Below are 23,640 nucleotides of genomic sequence, written 5' to 3' on the forward strand. Positions count from 1 at the left end.
GTGTCAGTGGCTCTGGTGTCTGAGTTATTGATGTATGTGAAGTGGCCATGGAGCCAGTTTCTGCAGCATGGGCATGCATGGAGTCTGGTGGCAGGTGCTGGGGTCAGGTGGTAGGTACACATGGAGTGGCCATAGGTCTGGTGTCTAGGGCAAGCACAGTGTTGGGGGGGGCGGCAGCCCTGGTACTGAGGCAGCACAACAGCAGCTTCTTCTTGTAGAGAAGTCTCAGCAGTGTCTCACTCCCTGGGGAGTCTGTGGCAATGCTGGCTGTTGGTTACTTCAGTGGCAAAATCTGACAGTATCCTCTACAGAGCAGGCTGCTGGGGTCCACACCAACAAACACTATAGGGTCCTCTGCTGTTAAAGCTGTGGAAATTCATGACTGTCATGGGAGCTGTTGAGATCCTCAGAAGCAAAATTTGCCAGGATCCTCCACAGAGCAGGCCAGTGGGGACTGCATGGGCATCTGCTGCAGGGCTGATACTGATAGCCTCTGCCCTGCTTCTTTGTTCTTAGCCCTCTTCAGATGTCTCTGTCATGCTGATTTCCCCAGCAATCCTTTCTGTGTGGTTATTCTCCATTTTTTTTTCCCACTGTGTTGCTGCAGGCTCTTAATTAGACACTTGAGCCCCTCCAGGGATATTTTCATTTCTGTATAGCTGTCTGTTGTTTTTTTGTGGAGGGGCAGGGATAGAGGCTGGTATCTTCTACTCTGCCATCTTTCTGACATCATTCAGTTGGTCTTTTTCTTCTTTGTGTCTTGTAATAGTTTTTGGCTTAAAGCCTCTTCGTGTGATATTAGTATATCTACCCTTGCTCTCTTTTGATTACTATTTGCTTGGAATAACTTTTTCCATCCTTTCACTTTCAACCTATTTATGTCTTTGGCTCTCGAGTGAGTCATTTGTAGACAGCATAAAGATAGATGATAATGTTTATCCATTATGCCAACATCTGCCTTTTTTTTTTTCTTCTTCTTTTTTTTTAAGAGCTTCATGGGCTTTTTTTTTTTGGATGCTTATGGGCAGGCTGTAAAGAGTATCAGGATCCTTTCTATTCTGTTTTTTTTTAAAGATTTTTTATTTATTGATTGATTGATTGCTATGTTGGGTCTTCGTTTCTGTGCTAGGGCTTTCTCTAGTTGCAGCAAGTGGGGGCCACTCTTCATCGCCGTGCGTGGGCCTCTCACTATCGTGGCCTCTCTTGTTGCGGAGCACAGGCTCCAGACGCGCAGGCTCAGCAGTTGTGGCTCACGGGCCCAGCTGCTCCGCGGCACGTGGGATCCTCCCAGACCAGGGCTCAAACCCATGTCCCCTGCATTAGCAGGCAGACTCTCAACCACTGCGCCACCAGGGAAGCCCAACGTCTGCCTTTTAATTGGATAGTTTAATCCATTTATATTTCAAATAATTACTCATAAGGAAGAACTTCTGCCATTTTCTATATATCCTATATCTCATGTTCCTCAGTTCTTGCATTACTACCTTCCTTTGTGTTTTTTAAAACTTTTATTTGAATATAATTGATTTACAATGTTGTGTTAGTTTCAGGTGTACAGCAAAGTGATTCAGTTATACATATACATATATTCATTCTTTCTTTTTTCATATAGGTTATCACAGAATATTGAGTAGAGTTCCCTGTGCTATACAGTAGGTCCTTGTTGGTTATCTTATATGTAGTAGTGTGTGTATGTTCATCCCAAGCTCCTGATTTATCCCTCCCCACCATGTTTTCCCTTCAGTAACCATAAGTTTGTTTCCAATATCTGTGAGTCTGTCTCTGTTTTGTAAATAAGTTCATTTGCATCATTTTTAAAATTAGAGTCCACATATGAGAGATATCACATGATATTTGTCTTTCTCTGTGTTTAATTTTATTTTGTATGTGAACAATTTTGATCCCATAAATGGGAAAATTAAAACCAGTACTTTCCCTAATGTTTGGAGGCTGCTGAAACTTCTTCCATTGTTTTTTTTTCCTACTTTGGAAATTAATCTGTTTCACAGTAGTCACATATTATAAATGCCTGATATGATTAGAATTTTTTTTTATGTGCCCTCCCAAATATTGCATGAAACACTTTCATTCAAGGGAACACAATTTGAAAATGATCAATTTAACTATTGTAATTTTTTCTAGTTGTCTCCTAGAGTCTCACTGAGTCCTAAATTATTATAGTTTCATAGAATTGAAATAGATGAGTCCTCAGAATCCAAGTGGTTTCTTGTTTCTCTCAATCTATCACCAATACAGATAGTGGTTTCCTAGTCTTAAAGATATCCATGGCTGGTGATTTCACAAACTCCTTCAATAGACTATCTTATTCTTAATTTACATTTATCACTACAAGTCCTTTTTAAAGATCACCCTGAATCTCTCTTTTGTAATGGAAGGTTATTTGCTCCTCTTTTTGCCCTCTTCTTGCCTTATTGGCATTTCTACTTTCCTCTGTTTTTAGCCTTTATGAAGTAACCATTATTCTTACCTTCTGGTTTGGCTGTTGTGGGAGTGTAAAAATAGACTTCCAGTAGGTCCAGGTAAAGAACACAAAGATGGCATGGTAGAATATGAGGTAGATAACTGAAATTTAAGAAAAAAATCAGTGTTTATGTTATATTTTCATCCATTTCTAAGAGTTCAGTAAGATGTAAATCTCAACAAATCTCTATTTTGTTTTCCTATTACCAAGTATTTTCTAGTATTATTATGAAAGGTTAATTCTTACCTTTTTCCCATGCAGTGACAGAAACAATTTATAATGCCAAATTTGGAACCAGAGATTTTCTGGAAGTCGCATATTTTAAAAGTTGCCATGTGATTCTGGGAGTAAAGGGGAAATGTCCTTTATGACAATGTGGGGGAAGCTACTGTTGCCAATTGTCATTCTCTCTGCCACTGTGGGTACTGAAAGATAATAATGATAGTATTTGCACAGTGCTATAGAGTTTACAATGTGATTTCATAATATTATCCAATTTTATTTTTTCAACAAGTTTGTGAGATAGGTAACAGGATAAGGACAGTTGATTAACTATCAGGGGTAGTTGATTATCCGAAGTCACACAGCTACTATATAACATAGCCAGGTCTTAAACACAGGACTTCTGACTCTAAATCATAAGTTTTTGTTTCAGTAGCCCCAAAGACTACACACTTTTTTTAAAATATTTTTTTTTGATGTGGACCATTTTTAAAGTCTTTATTGAATTTGTTACAATATTACTTCTGTTTTTATATTATGGTTTTTTGGCCCCAAGGCATGTGGGATCTTAGCTCCCTGCCCAGGGATCGAACCCACACCACCTGCATTGGAAGGTGAAGTCTTAACCACTGGACCATCAGGGAAGTCCCCAAGACTACACACTTTTGAAATGTGAGTTGTACCACTGAGACATTTGTGGCTCCCCACCACTTTTGTTTTTATATTCTTTGCCTCCTAGATAGCTCTTCTGATATGGGAAATTTCAGTATTCTCCAAAGAGGTCATTTTAAGACTGAAGGTCATTTTACTGTTTCATTGTGAGTCCTTGCATAGTAAGGTCTGATTACTTCAATCCATCAGGAAGACTCAAGGGAATGATGTGACTCAAGACCAAGTTAATAAGGCTGAGTCTCTCACATATTTATGATGGAATCAAAAAAAGCTGGCCCAGTGCTCCCAGCCCTGTGGTATAAGACCTTTTTAATGTGCCTGTTTTGAGTAATTATGAAATCTCATTTTGAAATTCAAGCAATAGAAAGTAAATGTCTACCACACACATATATCTAAACTCCCCCCTCTTCCTCCTAAGGCATAATACCTATTTTGTGTTTGATGTGTATCATTCCAGATCCTCTATTTGTATATGTTTATATAAGTATATAAACACAGTACACATATGGAATTTTTGTTATATTAAAATTTTTTCATTGTATTTTTGAAAGGTAATACACTCACAAGGTTCAAAAGAGTACACAGTGAAAAGTCTCCCTTCTATCCCTGTCCCTCAGCCACCCAGTTCCCGTCCCTGGAAGCCACAAATGTCACAGCGTCATGACTTTATTCTGTATCCTATCAGATTTTATACATATAAAAGCACTAAAACAATGTGCTTTTTCACACAAATAGCAGTATTCTGTACACACTGTTTTGCAACCTATTTCTTTTTCACCTGCTATGAGTTGGAGATCATTCCACGTAATATAACTTGGAGAGAGGGAGCTTCCTCATTCTCCTTTTAAAAAGTGGCATGGGATTCCATTGCATGAAGGTACCATAATTTATTTAACCAGATTGTCTCTGATGGAAACTTAGTTTTTCCCCTTCTCTTGCTAATACAAATAATGTTGTAATGAAAAGCTTTGTATACATGCCACTGGCACATGTACTAAAAATATGTATAGGATCAATTCCCTGAAGTGGGATTGCTAGATACAAACACAGGCCTTTTGATAGATACTGCCAAATTGCCATTAACAAAGTTTTATTTACTTTACATTCTCCTCACCAATAAACGAGAGTAACTCTTCTTCCACAGCCTAGTCCTTGTGAAATGTTATTAGAATTTTTTATCTTAGGCAAGACTTTTAAATTGTTTCTTTCTGTGTTATCCTTTGCTATGTTTTTGTTTCTTTGATTTTATGAGGTTTATATAAGGAAGATTCCATGACTATCTAAGTTACATGGGACATATAGTAACCCCTGCTCCTGCAGTATGGAATGGGAGTATGGAACTTTTGGCTCCAAAGAAATTAGGAGAAAATAATTTTATGTTTACCTTCTCACTGTGCACTCCAAAGACAATAAGGTTCAGCAATTTGGATCACTTGAATGATGAGAACTAAACTCTTACACTTGGTAGTATTTTAAGGATATTTACTTTGCTTTAGTTCCAGTGATTGAGATGGGAAGTGTAGGATTTTAACTTGTTCTAGATCATAGTACAAATCTATACCTGGCTTAATCATAGAACTAGAAACAGCTGGCTCCCATTTCTGCATTCCATGGTTTCATAGAAGTTATGAATACTTTATAGATGGATGGAAAATGAGGACTCATGAGGTCAAATGATTAAGTCAAAGTCATTCAGTAGATTGGTAGAATAGGGAGTATATTATAGATTTCATAAAAACCTAGAGTTGGATGAGAACATAGAGATCATCTAGTTCAACATCCTCATTTTATAGACAGGTAACTGAGGCCTAGAGAGGGTAAGTGACTTGATCAGGGTTACCCAGCAAAGTTACGGAAACACTGGGACCAGAATCCAGGTTTCCTCACCCCCAGTCCAGAGCTCTTTTCCCTAGAGGAGTGGTTCTCAAATTTTAGTGTGCATCAAAATCACTTTGGGAGATTATTAGAATGCAGATTCCCAAATTCTACACCAAATATTCTGAATCAGTAGTCTGTGATGGAGTCCAAGAACTTCCCCAGGTAATTCTGAGGCAGACGAACCATGAGAAATAGGGCCTTAGAGGTCATTGGGTTGTTCAGCTTACCATCCCAAGGAGGAAGCTCCTCTCCAAAATCCTTGGCAGGCAATTACCATATCTCTGTCACATTTCATCCTGCAGTGAGTATTATGGATAGGTCCCATGAGTCTCAATTTTATGTTTTTCCCTATATATATATATAATCTTCCTAAGCTATGGTCCCAAATGTATAGAAGTCCATTCTTTTTCTGTCTTAAAAATGAGCAACATATTTCTCTATAATTACTAATTTTGTACCTAGAATAATCATCCCTATAAACTGCAAGGACACTGAGTCTTTCTTTTTAAGTGTGACGCTCTAGTGAGATTTCAGATAACTAGAGAAATCAAACAGCTTGTGAACTGTATCCCTGAACTGTCACTACTCGTTGACATTGGAATGAAATTGGAAAACATCTTTTTTAAGCAAACAGGCAAAGTAGAGCCCTTCACTTATTTGGTAGTGATCACAGTCATGGGGCATCTGAAGCCACTGAAGCTGTTTACCAAATGAAAGCCAAAAGCCTTTCAAATGTTTTTTTTTTTTTCCTTCCATAATGTACAAAGGTTTTCAGGAGAAGGAGAAATCAGCCATAAGGAAATGACCAACTGTCAAAGAAAAATCCACCTCAGCATGCAGTTGTTCTAAATTTTGTCACTGTGTTGCAATGTCAATATCCCATTGTGGGAATAGCTTCTGAAATGAGAATGACTACTTGAGCTTTTTTCCTGAAATAATGATTCATAAACTTCTTGATAAAAATTATGGAATCGAAACCACATGATGGAAGCAGCATAAAGTTGTTATTAGCAACATCTTTGGTCAGCAGGATGCCTTTCTAGGTATCGCTCCCAGGGACTAATGGGAAGTGAATGATTTTGTGTGTATGTGTGTGCACGTGTATACATGCGTATACATTCTTGTGTGAATAAAAATGAATGCAGCAGACAGACTGCTTTGAATGCAGCAAGATCAGCACCAAAATGGGGAAAATAGGAAAATAATAATGCTTTACTATATATACTCAGACACATAAATGTTAAGGCTGTTGCTGTGGCAATTATCTAGCATACCTTTTTTCTTTAAAAAGCTATGGAAACTATGTTTAGTTTAAAAAGACTCTATTTTCTGTAATACCTTTTATATCAATTGAAAAGCATTTTAGTTGGTAGAAGGGGGTGATGGGGAGAGGGGTGCACCTTTCAATTACATACTATAATTCAAATAGGAATATCAGCTGTAGCTTTAGCAATTGAAAGAGTCCTCACTAAAATCCCCATTTTGGCTTAATATAGAAAACCCCAGATTATGATCAGGGGAAAATTGTCAACTAGATAGTCACTTCTCCCTTTGAATGGGATACCTAGTAAAGAGGTCTTGACTCTAATATTTGACTTCACTGCTTTACTTTACTTTCACTGCCTTACTTTACTTTCACTGCCTTAAAAGCTCTAACAAAGAACTGAACCTTGTCTCTCAGCTATTTGAAGGAATGTTTGGAGAGAATGGGGTTAGAGGCCCATAGGTTGTAATCAAGGAGCTAGGGACAATTCACAAGAATATAAGATTGGCTCAAGAGTTGTTTCTATGATTTAGCCACCCCCTAGGGGAATACAAGATTTTCTCAATAGTTGTTTCTAAGGTTTGGCCAGCTACCCACAGGAGTCTCTCTGATTGTGAGATCAAATTCTAGAGCCAAAACATGGCATCATGTTTTGAAAGAGCATGGTTTTCCTTATTGATACCAACTTCAAAAGTTAGGGTTGTCTCCAAGTATACTAATTTCCCCAAGTTACCCATCAGATATCTTCCACTCATCAATTTATATAAACTTTTATGAAGCTGATTATGTCTTCAGTCTATACCAATTCTGGGGGGTAGTAAGTCTCATAAGTTTGTCAGCCACTGTGCAAAAGCAGGGCTTCATTTTAGTTGCCTTAAACTATTTTTCACTTTCAAAGAGTTTTCTAGTCCTGTGTATTGCAGTTTGGTAAACAACACAAAGCTAACAAGATATATAGCCTTCATATGTTTACAATCTTGGATTATAGCCCCTTTCAGTTTTTGTTTTTCCATGCTGAAGAGGCCTCTCTTTTTGGTCCGCTTTGGGTATATATATATATATATATATATATATATATATATATATATATACACACACACACACACACACACACATACACACACACAAACAACAACCACCTTGTCAGGTTGTGAGAACTAATTGACTTAAATACGGAAGTATCTCACATACTCTAAGGACTTAATTAACATCAGCTTTCTTCCTCTCCCATCCTTCCTCTTAAATCTTAGTGATCTGTTTTCTGACATATGGTGGTAAAAATTACACAGACTTCAGGGACAGACACACCATGGTTTTGTTCAAAAAGAGGAAAATGGTTTGTTTCCAGTCCTCTTCTTGATAATATCTACTTAACATTTCATTGATTCATTCATCTTGGGGATAAAGAAGTACACAGAGCAACATTCCTTGGGGAATTATCTTTGTCTACTTTCCTGGTTTAAAATGGATAGTTGAGATGTCATCATTCTGTATGTATCATTTGGATTAAGTATAGCCCAATGCCCCCATGTTGTCAGGGATATTCACAGAGGACACTGAAGCAGAACAGAGACACTTTACTGTCTATATGGTGGCTAGGGATTTGTGAGCCTATTTTTCACTGGTTGGGGAAGTGGTAGGGTTTGTCAAAATCCCAGCTTGGTTCCCTCAGAATCTATTTCCTTTTGTTTATACAACCAATAAGACCTCTACCTCATTAATATGATGTTGACTTGATTTATCTTAGTATTATAAAATTTTAGATTAGAAAGAGCCCTTGGATGTCATTTGGTCCAGCAGTCTCCATGATGACTAAATCTGCTTTACATTATCCCTAACAATTGGTCACCCAACTTTCATTTGAACACCTGAAGTCACGGGAAACTTATCAACTCTCGGGCAGTCCATTCTATCGCTGGATAACTCTGATTGTTAGACACATCTTTGTCATATTAAGCAGAAATATGCTTCCTGGTAACGCCCTCCTGTTGATCCTAATTTTTTTTTCCCATGGAGAGGAATCATAATTGCTTAAAAACATAGAGACTTGTATCTAGACATTTAAAGATCTCTTACAACTCAATAATAAGACAAACAATTCAAAAAAATTAGGCAGAAGACTTGGACACTTCATAAAAGAAGGTATACAGATGGCAAACGAGCACATGAAAAGATGCTTATCATTAGTCATTACAGAGGGTAAATTAAAACCATAGGAGATACCACTTCATACACAAAAAACCTGACAACACTAAGTGACAGTGAAGATACAGAGCCACTGGAACTCTCATATCACTGATGGAGATACAAAATGGTAGGACTGCTTTGGAAAACAGTTTGGCAGTTTCTTATAAACATAAAATTACCACACAACCCAGCAATCCTACTCCTAGGTATTTACCCAAGAGAAATAAAAACACACATTTCCACGAAGGCCTGTACATGTGTATTCTTATCAACTTTATTTATAATAGCCCCAAACTGAAAACAACCCAAATGCTCATCAGCTGGTGAATGAATAAGCAAACTGTAGTACATTTATTATATAGAACACTACTCAGCAATAAAAAGGAACAAACTACTCATACATGCACTGACAAGGATGAATCTTAAATGCATACTGCTAAATGAAAGAAGCCAGATTCAAAAAGCTATGCATTGTAATATTCAATTTATATGACATTCTGAAAAAGGTAAAACTATAGGGACAGAAAACTGATTATTGGTCACCAGGGTGGAAAGTCAGAGAACTCTGGGGAGAGGTGATATTTTGAGGGTAATGTAAATATTCTATATCTTGATGGTAGTGGTGTTTACATCATTGTATACATTTGTCAAAACTCAACAACCTGTACACTAAAAAGGTGTGATTCTTATTGTATGTAAATCATATCTCAATAAACCTGACAAAAACAAAAACAAAGAGATTTAAAAATGGGTCTTTTCCAAGGTAAAGTGATGCAGCCACAAGCCAAGGAACAAAGGCAGTCACTGGAAGCTGCAAGAGATAAGATTCGGAATCTCCTCTTGAGCCTCTGGAGGGAGCATGGCCTGCCGATGCCTTGATTTCAGACTTTTGCCCTCCAGGTCCATAAAAGTATAAATTTCTGTTGGTTTATGTCACTATGCTTGTGGTAATTAGTAATGGCAGCCCTAGCAAACTAATGTACTCGCTATACTCAGTTTTCTCATCTGTAAATGGGCATATGATAATACTTACTTTATAGGGCTGTAAATGAGAATTAAATGAATCAATATACCTAAGGCACATTAGAGCAGTAGCTGGCACACATTAAGTGCACTTGAAGTAGTATTTATTATGACTCTTTAATAGTTAAGTGACCTTAGTTATCTTTAGCCTCCAGTCCATTCACCTATTAACTGATAATAATCAAAATATTTAGTTTAACACCCAGAGAAAATAAATAAGTAAATAAGAAAATAAATAAATAAGAGATTACATGGGCCTTTTCCTTTGATGTCTTTTCATCGTAGATTTTCTAACAGTTAGCTATTTATTCTTACTTCCACTCTAATATTCTTATTTTCCTCATAGCCACATTTAAATGTGTTAGAAGTTATAGGCTGTATGACTGAAAACAGTGTTGACAGGTACACAGCTAGGGTAGGAAGCAAAATCATGTCTCTGAAACCTAGCATTGGCTGAACTCTGGCTGATCTTTCCTCACACACATAGATCTCACCATTTTGGCTCCATACATGCCTGCACCAAATGGTAGCCAGATACAAGTGGGGGCTGCAGGAGACATATTGGGAAGGGCACAGGAGCATGGAAGTTCCAGCCCAGCCCACTGGGGAGGAGCAAATTGAAGCTTGGGAGAGTCATATCTTTGAAATGGTACATCTAGATGTAGCTATAGCAAAAGAGACTTGTCAAAATGTAAGGGAGGAAAATCACTTTTTAAAACATTAATCAAGTGGTGTGTACTATACACACCACTGAATCTTGCTTCATCCTTAACCTCTGCAGTGACTACAAAGGACTTACACTTTCTATTTTATCCACTTCTATACTGTTTGCATTTTATGAGGTTCTATTACCTTTATAATCAAGAAAAACAATAAAGTTTTGTTTTTTAAGTTCATCATTGAGGAATGGTTAAATAAATCATAGTATCAATATATCCATACCATGGAATAATTTGAGGTCATTAAAAAAATGAAACATGTTTGTATATACTAATATGGAAAGACATCTATGATATATTATTAAGTGAAAATACTAAATCATAGGAAAATATGCACAGTATCATCCAGATTAAAAAACAACCAATCTTAAACAAATTATACAAATCCATAATCATATGTTTATATGTAAATACAGAGAGAAAGATCTAGAAGGCTACAAATCAAACCAAATATACTAGTTATCTGTGAATAGACATTGATAAGGGAGGGGGGAGTGTGAGGAGGACTTTATTTTTTATCTTATATGTTTTTGTTTAGTTTGAATTTTCAATAAGCATTATTTTTGTAACAAAATTATATTGATATAAATCAGCATATTGATACTAATTATTATAATTATATATAATTATTATAATTACACTAATATTAACATCAACATAATACTCTTTTAGAAGTGGGTTAGCCCATAAAGAGAGCTTTTGTCTGGTTCCCAAATCCTCATTACAAAGTAATTTTACAATAATAAATATAAAATAGTGTATTATACCCATGCACTTATGGTCAATCAATCTACAACAAAGGAAGCCAGAATATGTAAAAGAATGAAATTAGAACATTCTCTAACAGCATACACAAAAATTAACTCAAAATGCATTAAAGACCTAAACGTAAAACTGGATACCATAAAACTCCTAGGGCAAAAAAAAAGGCAAAACACTCTCTGACATAAATCGCAGCAATATCTTTTTGGATCCGTCTCCTAGAGTAATGGAAATAAAAACAAAAATAAACAAATGGGACCTAATTAAACTTAAAAGCTTTTGCACAGCAAAGGAAACCATAAACAAAACAAGAAGTCAACTTACAGAATAGAGAAAATATTTGCAAACAATGCGACCAATAAGAGATTAATCTCCAAAGCATAGACACAGCTCATAAAGCTCAATATAAAAAAAAAACCCAATCAAAAAACGGGCAGAAGATCTAAATAGATATTTCTCCAAAGAAGTCATATAGATGGCCAAAAGGCACATGAAAAGATGCTCAACATCACTAATTAGAGAAATGCAAATCAAAACTACAATGAGGTATCACATACCAGTCAGAATGGCCATCATCAAAAAGTTTACAAAAATAAATGTTAGAGAGGGTGTGGAGAAAAAGGAACCCTCCTACATTGTTGGTGGGAATGTAAATTGGTACAGCCACTATGGAGAACAGTATGGAGGTTCCTTAAAAAACTAAAATTAGAGATACCATATGATCCTGCAATCCCACTCCTGGGCATATATCCAGAGAAAACTCTAATTCGAAAAGATACATGCACCCCAATGTTCATAGCAGCACTATTTACAATAGCCAAGACGTGGAAGCAACCTAAGTGTCCATCGACAGATGAATGGATAAAGAAGATGTGGTATATATACACAATGGAATACTCAGCCATAAAAAAGAATGAAATAATGCCATTTGCAGCAACATGAATGGACCTAGAGATTATCATACTAAGTGAAGTAAGCCAGACAAATATCATATGATATTGCTTATATGTGGAATCTAAAAAAATTGATACACTTGAACTTATTTACAAAACAGAAATAGACTCACAGACATAGAAAACAAACTTATGGTTACCAAAGGGGAAAGGGTGGAAGGGATAAATTAAGAGTTTGGGATTCAAATATACACACTACTATATATAAAATAGGTAACCAACAAGGACCTACTGTATAGCACTCGGAACTATACTAAATATCTTGTAATAACTTATAATGGAAGAGAATGTAAAAAAAAGTATATATATATATATGTATAACTGAATCTCTTTGCTGTACACTTGAAACTAACACAACATTGTAAATCAACTATATTTCAATAAAAAATAATATAAAATGGAGAAAAGACGGTCTCTTTAATAAGTGGGCCTAGGACAGCTGGACAGCTACATGTGAAAGAATGAAATTAGAACATTTTCTCACACCATATACAAAAATAAACTCAAAATGAATTAGGTGAATAAACTCACCTAAATGTGACTGGCAACCATAAAACTCCTAGAAGAGAATGTAGGCAGAACACTCTGACATAAATCATAGTAATATTTTTTTGGATCTGTCTCCTAAGGCAAAGGAAACAAAAGCAAAAATAAACAAATGGGACCTAATTTAAATTATAAGCTTTGCACAGCAAATGAAACCATCAACAAAATGAAAAGACAACCTACTGAATGGGAGAAAATATTTGCAAATGATAAAGGGTTAATATCCAAAATACATAAACAGCTCATACAACTCAATATCAAAAAAACCAAACAATTAAAAAATAGGCAGAAGACCTGAATATTCATTTTCCCAAAGAAGAAATACAGATGGCCAACAGGCATATGAAAAGATGTTCAACATTGTTAATCATCAGAGAAATTCAAATCAAAACCGTAAGGTCACCTCACAACTGTCGGAATGGCTATCATCAAAACGAACACAAATAACAAATGTTGGTGAAGATGTGGAGAAAAGGGAACCCTCATACACTGTTGGTGGGAATGTAAATTGGTGCATCCACTGTGGAAAACAGTATGGAGGTTTCTCAGAAAACTAAAAATAGAACTACCATATGATTTGGCAATTCCACTCCTCGGTATATATCCTAAGAAAACAAAAACACTAATTCAAAAAGATACATGCACCCCAATATTCATAGCAGCATTATTTACAATAGTCAAGATATGGAAGCAACCTAAGTATCCATCAACAGATGAACAGATATAGATGTGGTATATATATATATATACACATACACAATGGAATACTACTCAGCCATAAAAAAGAATGAAATTTTACCATTTGCAACAACATGGATGGACCTGGAGGGTATTATGCTTAGTGAAATAAGTCAGACAGAGAAAAACAAATACTGTATGTTATCACTTATATGTGGAATCTAAAAAATAAAACAAACTAGTGAATATAGCAAAAAAGAAACAGACTCACAGGTATAGAGAACAATCTAGTGGTTACCAGCAGGGAGAGGGAAGGGGGAAGGGGCAAGATAGGGGTAGGGGATGAAGAGGCACAAACTACTATGTATAAAATAAATAAGCAACAAGGATATATTGTATAGCTAGCACAGGGAATAACTGAACTATAAACTGAGCATAATCTATAAAAATGTTGAATCACTCTGTTGTACACCTGACGCTAATATAATATTGTAAATCAACTATACTGTAATTAAAAAAAAAGGAGGGGCTTCCCTGGTGGCGCAGTGGTTGAGAATCTGCCTGCCAATGCAGGGGACACGGGTTCGAGCCCTGGTCTGGGAAGATCCCACATGCCACGGAGCAACTGGGCCCGTGAGCCACAAATTACTGAGCCTGCACATCTGGAGCCTGTGCTCCGCAACAAGAGAGGCCGTGATAGTGAGAGGCCCGCCGCAATGCGATGAAGAGTGGTCCCCGCTTGCCACAACTAGAGAAAGCCCTCGCACAGAAACGAAGACCCAACACAGCAATCAATCAATCAATCAATCAATAAGAACGTGAATTTCTAAAAAAAAAAAAAGGAAAACAAGAACAACAACAAAATAAATTGAAGATTCCCTATACAGTATGGAGGTGAGTATAAAAGATCATATTGTGGCCCAAACTTTTTCCTCCCAATGCCCTCTCACCCTATGATGTCTAATATATCACCAATAAATTAAGGTTAGTATAATAAAAAAAAAACTGACACAAAGCAGAGTTTTCAAATGGAAACCTGAATAAGTTCTTTTATTAGTTTGCTAGGGCTGCCATGAAAAGTACTACAGACTAAGTGGCTTAAACAACAGAAATTTTCTTTCTCACAATTTTGCAGGTTGGAAGTCCAAGATCAAGGTGTCGACAAGGTTGTTTCTTCTGAGGCCTCTCCTCTTGGTTTGTAGATGGTGATCTTCTCCCTGTCTCTTCACATGGTCTTCTCTCTGTGTGTGTCTTTTTCCTAATCTCCTCTTTTTATAAGGACACCAGTCATATTGATTAGGGCCCACCCTAGTGACCTCATTTTCATTTAATTACCTCTTTAAAGACCCTATCTCCAAATATGGTCACAGCCTAAGTTACTGGAGGTTAGAATTTCAACATATGAATTTTGAGGGGACACAATTCAGCCCATAACAGTTCTATTATTTAGGAATTGCATCTATTTCGAAAAAGGTAAATAATTACAATCATTTTTAACTTTAAATGGGAAACTAGAGAATTTAGTATGCAAACCATTCAAAATACAAATGAATTCTCAGATAATGAGTTAAACATTTGCTTAAAATGACTGATGGCCCTTTTTGAAGATGAACAACTGTGGTCAATACATTACTCTTGATTATATGTGGATTGCCTGACAGATTGTGCCTAACCTCATTTCTAAATTCATCCCTTAGCTTTACCAATCCTTGGACTCTACCAAATTCTTAACCTCTAGTTCATCCCATAGTCTCACTTTAGGAGTAGAGGAGGGAAGACCTTCTACTCAAGATCTTCAAAATACAGATAGTAAGATACTGAATGAGATCATCCATGCAAAACACTCTTATGAAAGCAAATATTTTGTTTTCTAGTACGGTCTATGGAAGGACAGATGGACTCATGTCTTAAAGAATTTCTGAGTCCTGTATAATCAAGGGTGGCATAATATATAATATTCTGGACTGTGGTTCAGATGATCTGAGCTTTAGTCCTTTCTGTGCACTAGAATCAGCATGACTAGGTCAAAATATTTTACTTCTTTGGGTCTCAGTTGTTCTACTTACAAAATATGAGTGCAAGGATTTTGACAATATATTTACAAAAGGGTAGTAGTTGGAATTATAGTCCTGAAATATGTTATCCTTCTTAGAAGAAAGATCTTTTAGGTCCTTTCAAATGTTAATAACAATAGTATCTATTACTACTTATTCTGTACTTATCATATGCCATGCACTATGCCAAGAGACTTACATACATCATCTCATTTAGTGCTTTAAACCATGAAAGGTAGGTATTGTTATTCCCATTTTACAGAGGAAGAAAGTGAAACTTAGCTTAAGTTCTCCAAGGTCATATATATAGTAAGTGGCAAAGTCAAGATTTGATCCCTGGTACATCTGACACCAAAGTCTGCTAATTTGCTACTTAACAGTGCATTAGAGATTGAAATTTATCAGGAACTGTATTAGTTTCCTAGGGCTTTCATAACAAATTATCACAAACTGGGTGGCTTAAAACAACATAAATTTATTCTCTTACAGTTTTGGAGGCAAGAAGTCTGAAATTAAGGTATAGGCAAGGCCATGTTCTCTCTGAAGGCTCCAGGGGAGGATGCTTCCTTGCCTCTTCCTAGCTTCTGGCCATTTCTGGCAATCCTTGGTGTTCCTTTATGGCAACAAAACTCTAATCTCTGCTTCTGTCTTCACATGGCTGTTTTCTCTCTGTGTGTATCTGTGTATCCAAATTTCCCTCTTCTTATAAGGACACCAGCCATAGGGTCCACCCTAATCCAATGTGACCTCATCTTAACTTGATTGCATCTGCAAAGATTCTATTTTTAAATAAATTCACATTCACAGGTTTTGGGTGGACATGAATTTTGGAGGGACACTCTTCAACCCAGTAGAGGAACCATTAAGCAGACAAGAAATGGAAAAACTTTTGCAGTATGTCTGACTATGGTTTTCCTAAGCTGTGAATAATGAATAAAAGGTTACGTGATTTGAGGCTTTCATTTCTTTGTCCCTTATATTTTCTTTGCTTATGCCAAATAATGTTCCTACTGGCAGTCATATGTTGTACTGTATTCTAAGTTAATAGTGTAGTATAATTTGAAAGAAGTCACAGATTCACATGGTTAGAACTGATCTCAGATACTCATTAGGCCTGTTGGTCTGCTTCTAGGCAAGGCTCACTGATTCGTGCCAGATAGTTGGGTGCCTGATAGTTTCTGAATAGTTTTCATGGCATCTCCTAGTAACCTGCCCTAGTGTTCAGAAGCTCTTTTCAAGTCTAACTTTCAAACTTCTGGCTACAATTGAATCTAATTTTAGTTTATGGATTCTACTGTCTTGAGAATCCTGACATATAAAAAAATGTTACAATGAGATTGTTAATACTTAACATTTACAAAGCAATTTAATGCTGCATATTTTACTCCTATATACTTTTACTCCTACTAGCTTACAGTAAATCTGTAAGATGTTACTAAACTAGCCTTATTTTATAGAAATTGAAGTTCAGAGAAGTTGAGTTACTTACCAAAGGTCATAGAGCTAGTAAATGATAGAGCTGGAACTCCAACCCAGATCTTCTGTCCCTAAATCCTGTGTTTTGTCCCATTATACCCCACTTCAGAAAAAAGAAGCAAAGTCTAATCTTATTTTTTTAGTGTTTGATAAATTTAAGAGCTATCAGGAGAGAAGTGCTTTGGAATTACAGAATTCTAGAGTCAGAGGGACCTTAAAATCATACATTGTGGTAACAGTTTCCTAAAGAGTTAAAATTCTGGTAACTGGATTGATGCTATTAGAAAGGCTTTGAACTGAGTTTGGCTTACAAATGACACTCTACACTGGTGCGGTTGAGTTCATTGACAACACACAAGAAATGAAAATATACTACTTTGGACACTAGAAAAATGATCATTGATTGACACTAGAAATTGATCATCAATTTTCTGAGTAAGGAGTAAGGAGGTTAACTAAGCAAATGAGGGAGTTGTAGACTGAAAAGTAAAAAGAACAAGCATAGGTTTGCTTAACAGCATGGACTTTGAAGTCAGGTAGTTCTGGGTTTGCGCCCTACCACTTACTAGCTAGATGACCTGGGATAAGTTACTTAACCTCTCTAAACTTCAGTTTCCTTCTCAATAAAATGGATATAAGAATGTCTACATCATTGTGTTGATGTAAATATTGAAAGATTATACACACACACACACACACACACACACACACAATACTTAGCAGGATACTCTGCACAATAAATTGTAGTTTCCAATAATAATAACAATATTATTGTCATTATTCCTATTATGGTGGAGCATCATCTAAGCCCCCACCCAACTTATCTTGAAAGGTTATTGTGGAAAATGACATTTATTTATCAATATTTATATATGTATACAGAAAATGATCTCTGACTTTAAGAACCATCCATAACAATAAGAGGCAATTCAAGATTTGCTCTAAGGCTGTAACAAAAGTAGCAAACATTTATTGAGTCATCAGTATGTGCTTTATTCACCATTGTTCTAAGGGCTTTACATGCATACCTCATTAAATTTTCATAATAACTCTATGAAATAGGTATTATTATTATTTCTATTCTACATATGAATAAAGTGAGCACAAGGAGGTCAAATAATTTACTAGGAAGTAGTGGAGCCAGGATTTGAATTTAGACAGTTCTCATACTTTTAACTACAATGCTCTACTATCTTCCCACCACTCTGCTCTATTGCCTCTACAGCCAACACCTCTGTTAAATAAGTAATAGCAAACTGCAGCTTTAAAACAGCATAATATGAAAGTTATGTAGTTAATGAATTACAACAATTCCCATGAAGTGGGAATTAAAAGTGGCTATATGAATACTTATGGTTATACCTGATAAAATAATGTGAAACTAAAGGTTTGTTAAGACACGTTTAGCTTACACATTTTTTAATGAGGAATGCCTCAGTCTGTTTAGAATGGTAGTATAAATTGCAGATCAAGCCAAGATGGGGGTGAGGAGTGAAGAGTAGTAGAGTAAATATATTGGAACTGTGATGGTGAAGGACTTAGCCCTTAAAAGCCCCACTGTGGGGCCCTTACTCCATGCCTTGAAGAGGGAATGAATTGGGCAGAAAGGCAAGGTACCTAGCACAATAGTGATGAACCAAGAGAAAGCCTAGGGTTAGTATGGCAAACAGAGTGGCTACCTGTGCCCTTTTCTATCATAAATCCTGGTAACTTCAAATTCCTGTCCTACAGCCAGAGGAGCTACTTAAAATATGTTCTGCTCTATCTCTGGGTAAGCTTCCTAAAAACCATTATCCTAAACTTTCCACTAACCTCAGTGTATTCCTGGGAAAGTTGCTCAATTTATAGGCTTTAATGTAATTCACTTTTAGACAGAAAGAGGGATACAGTCCTGACCAAAACAATTTATAATACCTGCTTACCTTTTTCTGCTGGGCTCAAAACAGTCACTGTGAAAAGAGAGAGAAAGGTCAAGATTAGTGATACTTAGAAACATTATTTTTCTAATGCATTTTTCCATAGCATCATTTTTAGTAATTTATTCAATGATACTTTAGGAAACCACCAGCCTGCTAACATAACAGAAGGCAAGGATGATTAAATTCTATCTTTTGCTACCTTCCTTCATTTTAAACCTTGAGTAAGAATTTCTACTCGTTCAACAAATACAAGGATAATCTGACTTTAAAAAAGCCAACAAATGGGAAACACTCAAGCTATATAACATGGCAGTGAGAACTTAAAAGATGATAAATTAGGAGATGACTATTCATTTTCCCGAAGTATTCACTGTAGAACGTCTTTAAAAACCAAGTTTCTCTTGTATATTTAGAGGTAATATAGTGTAGAGGTTGCATGCCAGCTCTGATGTCAGATTTTCTGGGTTAGAAGCCCAGTTGCACTATTTTGTGACCCTGGGTAAGTTCCTTAACTTCCATAACATTGCCTACCTCACAAGGTTACTTGAGAATTAGATGAGTTAATGTATGTAAATGCTGTCTAGCATAGTATCTAGCACAAGGCAAGTACTTAATGAATATTAATTATTATATTTGAATGAAGATTTCATAGAATATTAGAACTGAAGGGACTTTAGCAATTATCTGGTTTGTCTCATTTACAGATAAGAAAAATGGACTAGAGTAGTATAATATGATTTGCCCAAGGTCACAGAACAAGTTAGTGGCGGAGTTGGGACTATATTCCAGTCTCCAGGACTTTTTCCATGTATTATGTCTACCTTCTCCAATCATTCCTTGTTGGCTTACTGTGATATATATGTAACTTCTGTTCAGAATGTCATTTGTACAAAATGGGGCCTACCTGTCTTTACTCACCACCAACATCTGTGTGCATCTGTACTAGGTGCTAAGGCAAAGTGAAATTATAAGGCATAGATCTCAATCTTGAGAAGCTATTAAATTAAAGTGGTTTTCATACACATTGTTAAACTCTTAAGGATCAGAAAAGGGGAAAAATCCAAACAGAGAATGAGACTATATTCTAGGGGTTATTTCCTCAGGTTCTTCATTAATCATAACTTCTCCTCTTTATTTGCAGGTCTATTTTTGTTGAGTCTTTAAAAAATGATCCTTGTAATGATCTTTTGAATGGACTTTGTTAAATCTACTCCATTTTGTCTGTGCTAAAAATCCGACCAGATGATGTCCTCTTTTTTCTAATACACTGGCCGGGAGATTGATACCAATTTCTTTTTTTTTTTCTTTTCAGTTAGAGAATCCTGGTTAAGAATGATTGACAGAAGCACATCCTCTACTTTGACAAATGGAAGTGGAAACAAGAAGTCTTGATGGGTCAACCTGGGACTTCATGATTTTGCACATACATGTTGTGTGACTACATCAGTCCCACTAGGCCCTGAATTGGGTTAATAACATCTCTTTAAAATGGAACTAGAGAGAGCACAGTTGCTTGGAGAACAATATTGATAAAGAGTAGCTGACAAATTGCTGTTTGGTATATCTCCTTCTACCTCTATCGATGAACAATTACTGCAAAACAAAAAGTGGAGATCCTAACTCCCATTTGCTTGGCCACTTGCTACAGCATTTGTGGGTTAGGGAAGGATAACATCCAGTGCTTGGCAGATATTGGAATGAGACAATGCATATACAGAAAAATGAGTGGAGACCTGTGAAGTCTCTAGGTGGGGGATAGCTGTTTTTAAGTAATTTTAGGACCATCATGTGCAAGTGGGATTGGTTTATATGATCCAAGAACAGAGGGCAGAAATAGAATCAATGAGTAAAAGCTGCAGGTCAACACATTTCAGTTCAATAAAAGAGAAGATAATGATGATGATGATGATGATGATGATGATGATGATGATAACGATGAGCAGCGAGACTGGCAGTATTGGGAAGGAGTAAGTTTCCCATTATAAACACTTGGAAATGTCCTGTAGGACATTTAGACATTAGTTAGGTATTGGACTTGACTTTTAAAGTCTTTTCACTCCTAAAATCTGTACGGAGTCAATAAGTCTAAGGGAAAAATATTTTCTTGTAAAATTCCCTGTTAGAAGTTACATACTTCTGAGGGAAAAAAAAAAGGTGGTCTTTATTCTAAAACATTGTGGCACTTATCTTGGTAGTTCTGCCTTTCCTTTATTTTTCTAATATTGCCTTTTGCGTTATTAAAGGAAAAGACTAAGATACTTCAGTCATATTTAAAATGAAAATGACTAAACTTTTCCAAAATGAATCCTTTATCATGAATCTCTTGGGGAAATGTACACTTAGCCATACTATGGGTAATTTGTCATGCATGATTATAGAGTGATGTGATGATATGTGTAATTACACACCTGCTCTGTTCCTTCAAATTTTAGCTCACTATCGGCAAGTTAAGTGACTGGGGTTATCATCAAATAGCTTTTTTTACTCTCTCCTCTTTTCTTTTACCTGTTTCCTGATTCTTTGCAACCAAGTATGGAGAAAAGGTATGGAAGGGTAGAATATATGCAAGGGCTTTTCATCAAAGACAACTAGTTTCAAACGAAAGCATATATCATGACATCCTTTAAACAGACACATTTTAGAATTCACAGAAGGGTATTGGTAGAATAAACCTAATTTGGGACTATATGCGGATGGTCAACAATGTTAGTCCAAGGACATGGAAGAAGTTCTACAACGGTGCTGTCCAAGAGAAATATAATACAAACCATGTAATTTAAATGTTTTAGTAGGAACATTTTTTTTAAAGTTAAAAATAATAATAAAAAAGTGGAGTTAACTTTAATAATATATTTTATTTAATCCAATATATCAAAAATATCATTTCAACATGTTATCTACACAGATTATTAACTATATATTTTGCATACTTCTTTTTGCATTAAATTTTTGAAATCTGGTGCATATTTTAAGTTTTCCAGTACGTCTCAATTCAGATACCATATTTCACGTCTTTAATAGCCACATATGGCTAATGGCTACCAAATTAGTGAAGCTCAAAAGGACTTGTGGAAGGAGAGTGGGAAGGCTGAAAATATGAGTCTAGTGAGATGAGTGCTCAGTTACAGCATGAAGTTCTCTTTTAATTGATGACTCATTTGGGAAGGGAGTTTATTGCAGTGATGTTTAGCAATCATCACTGATGAATATGGTATGTATTCTTATTCTGGCTCTGTCACTTACTTGTTCTGTGATTAATTATTTAATCTCTTTGTGCCTCAGTTTTTTCATCTGTAAACTGAGGATAAATTAATTTATGTTATAAGGTTGTTATAGGAACTAAATTATAAAATACATGTAAAGTACTTGGGTGCCTGATACATAATAGGTACTTAATTATTGTTAGCTATTTATTATTTTTCTGAAAAAGGTAAACTGTTCAGTGAGGTTAGGTTTTACAATAGTTTGGGACAAAACAAGTCTTATTTTTAAAATTATTTATGATATTGATCCCAAAGTTAAATAGGATGGTTTTAAAATAATGTATTCAATGTCAAAATGAATATATTTGATACTCACTTTTTCCAGTAGATGTTTCTTATACTTTAGGTTAGGAGAGAGAATAGAATTTGAAATGGAGAACCTAGATACATTTCTCATTATGTTCTGCTTGTTGAAAGCAAACTAATCATGCCAGTCTTCATTTACTCCTCTGAAAAAGTTACTCATACTAGCCATTCATTTACTTTTTCAGCAGCCATTCCCAAATCTAGATGATTTTAATACCCATCTAGGGAACTGATAAAAATATAGATTCTAGGGCCCCCTTCATATAACACATCTCTGGGTGGAGGTGTAGGAATCTGTATTACAAAAAACTCAGCAGGTGATTATGATTATCAGCCAGGTTTAAGAATCATTGGAATTACTTTAGATGTTTCATATGATACTTAACTACTCAGGTGTGATGCTTTTGACTGTTCCATATATGGATGAATTATAAAACTATTTTAGATATAAGAATACCATGATTCATATAGGCTTAAATGGATAGCTTTTACTTCTATAGAAATTTGGTATCTAGAAACTGTTCCTTCTGGTTTTTTGCCTTATCAGTTTTCATTTCTTCTGACTCTCTTTGAAGAAATTCTAGCTTCTCAGTAGAATTATTTCCTGGACCTTTTAATTTTAATCTCAAAATGGATACTGTTAATCACCAAAAATGGCAGAGTAGGGAATTCCAGGCTTTTGTCCTTCCCTAAAAGCCATGAATGAAGTGGCAGAAACTGTCAGAATCAACTTTTGCAGAACTCTGGAAACTGAAAGTTGGGACCTTGAAAAGAAAACAAAATTTACAAACCTTTAACTAGACTGGACAAGAAAAAAGAAGGGAAGACTCAAATTACTAATATCATAAATGAAAGTGGAGATATTAATAGAGAACATTCATAAATGGAAAGGATTATAATAGAATAGTAGGAACAATTTTATGCGAACAAACTGGATAACCTAGATAAAATGGATAAATTCCTAGAAACACAGAAACTACCAAAACTGACAAAAGAAGAAAGAGAAAATCTGAACATATTTTTAACAAGTAAAAGATTGAATCAGTAATCAAAACCTCCCAACAAAGAAAAAAGCCAAGACCAGATGGCTTCACTGGTAAACTGTACCAAATATTTAAAGAATTAACACCAATCCTTTTCAAACTCTTACAAAAAATTGAAGAGAATTCATAAACTTTGTTCATCCACATTTATATGTTTTCATGCAGTTCTTTGGATAAGTGGGGTTAATGTGAT

At 35.7% G+C, this 23,640-nt stretch overlaps 1 protein-coding gene across 3 annotated transcripts in view; it reads right to left on the reverse strand.

The window, feature by feature from the left end:
- ZDHHC15 (zinc finger DHHC-type palmitoyltransferase 15) overlaps positions 1-23,640 on the reverse strand; it is a 122,315-nt gene that overhangs the window by 92,986 nt on the left and 5,689 nt on the right. For all 3 annotated transcript variants that reach the window (XM_059910310.1, XM_059910311.1, XM_059910312.1), the window contains exons 2-3: positions 18,839-18,865; positions 2,489-2,583 (exon numbers count right to left, since the gene is read on the reverse strand). In XM_059910310.1, coding sequence (XP_059766293.1) covers positions 2,489-2,583; positions 18,839-18,865 — 122 coding nt within the window. The remainder of the gene's footprint in view (positions 1-2,488; positions 2,584-18,838; positions 18,866-23,640) is intronic.

Source organism: Balaenoptera ricei, chromosome X, assembly GCF_028023285.1.
Source record: "Balaenoptera ricei isolate mBalRic1 chromosome X, mBalRic1.hap2, whole genome shotgun sequence".
Classification (NCBI taxonomy): Eukaryota; Metazoa; Chordata; class Mammalia; order Artiodactyla; family Balaenopteridae; genus Balaenoptera; species Balaenoptera ricei.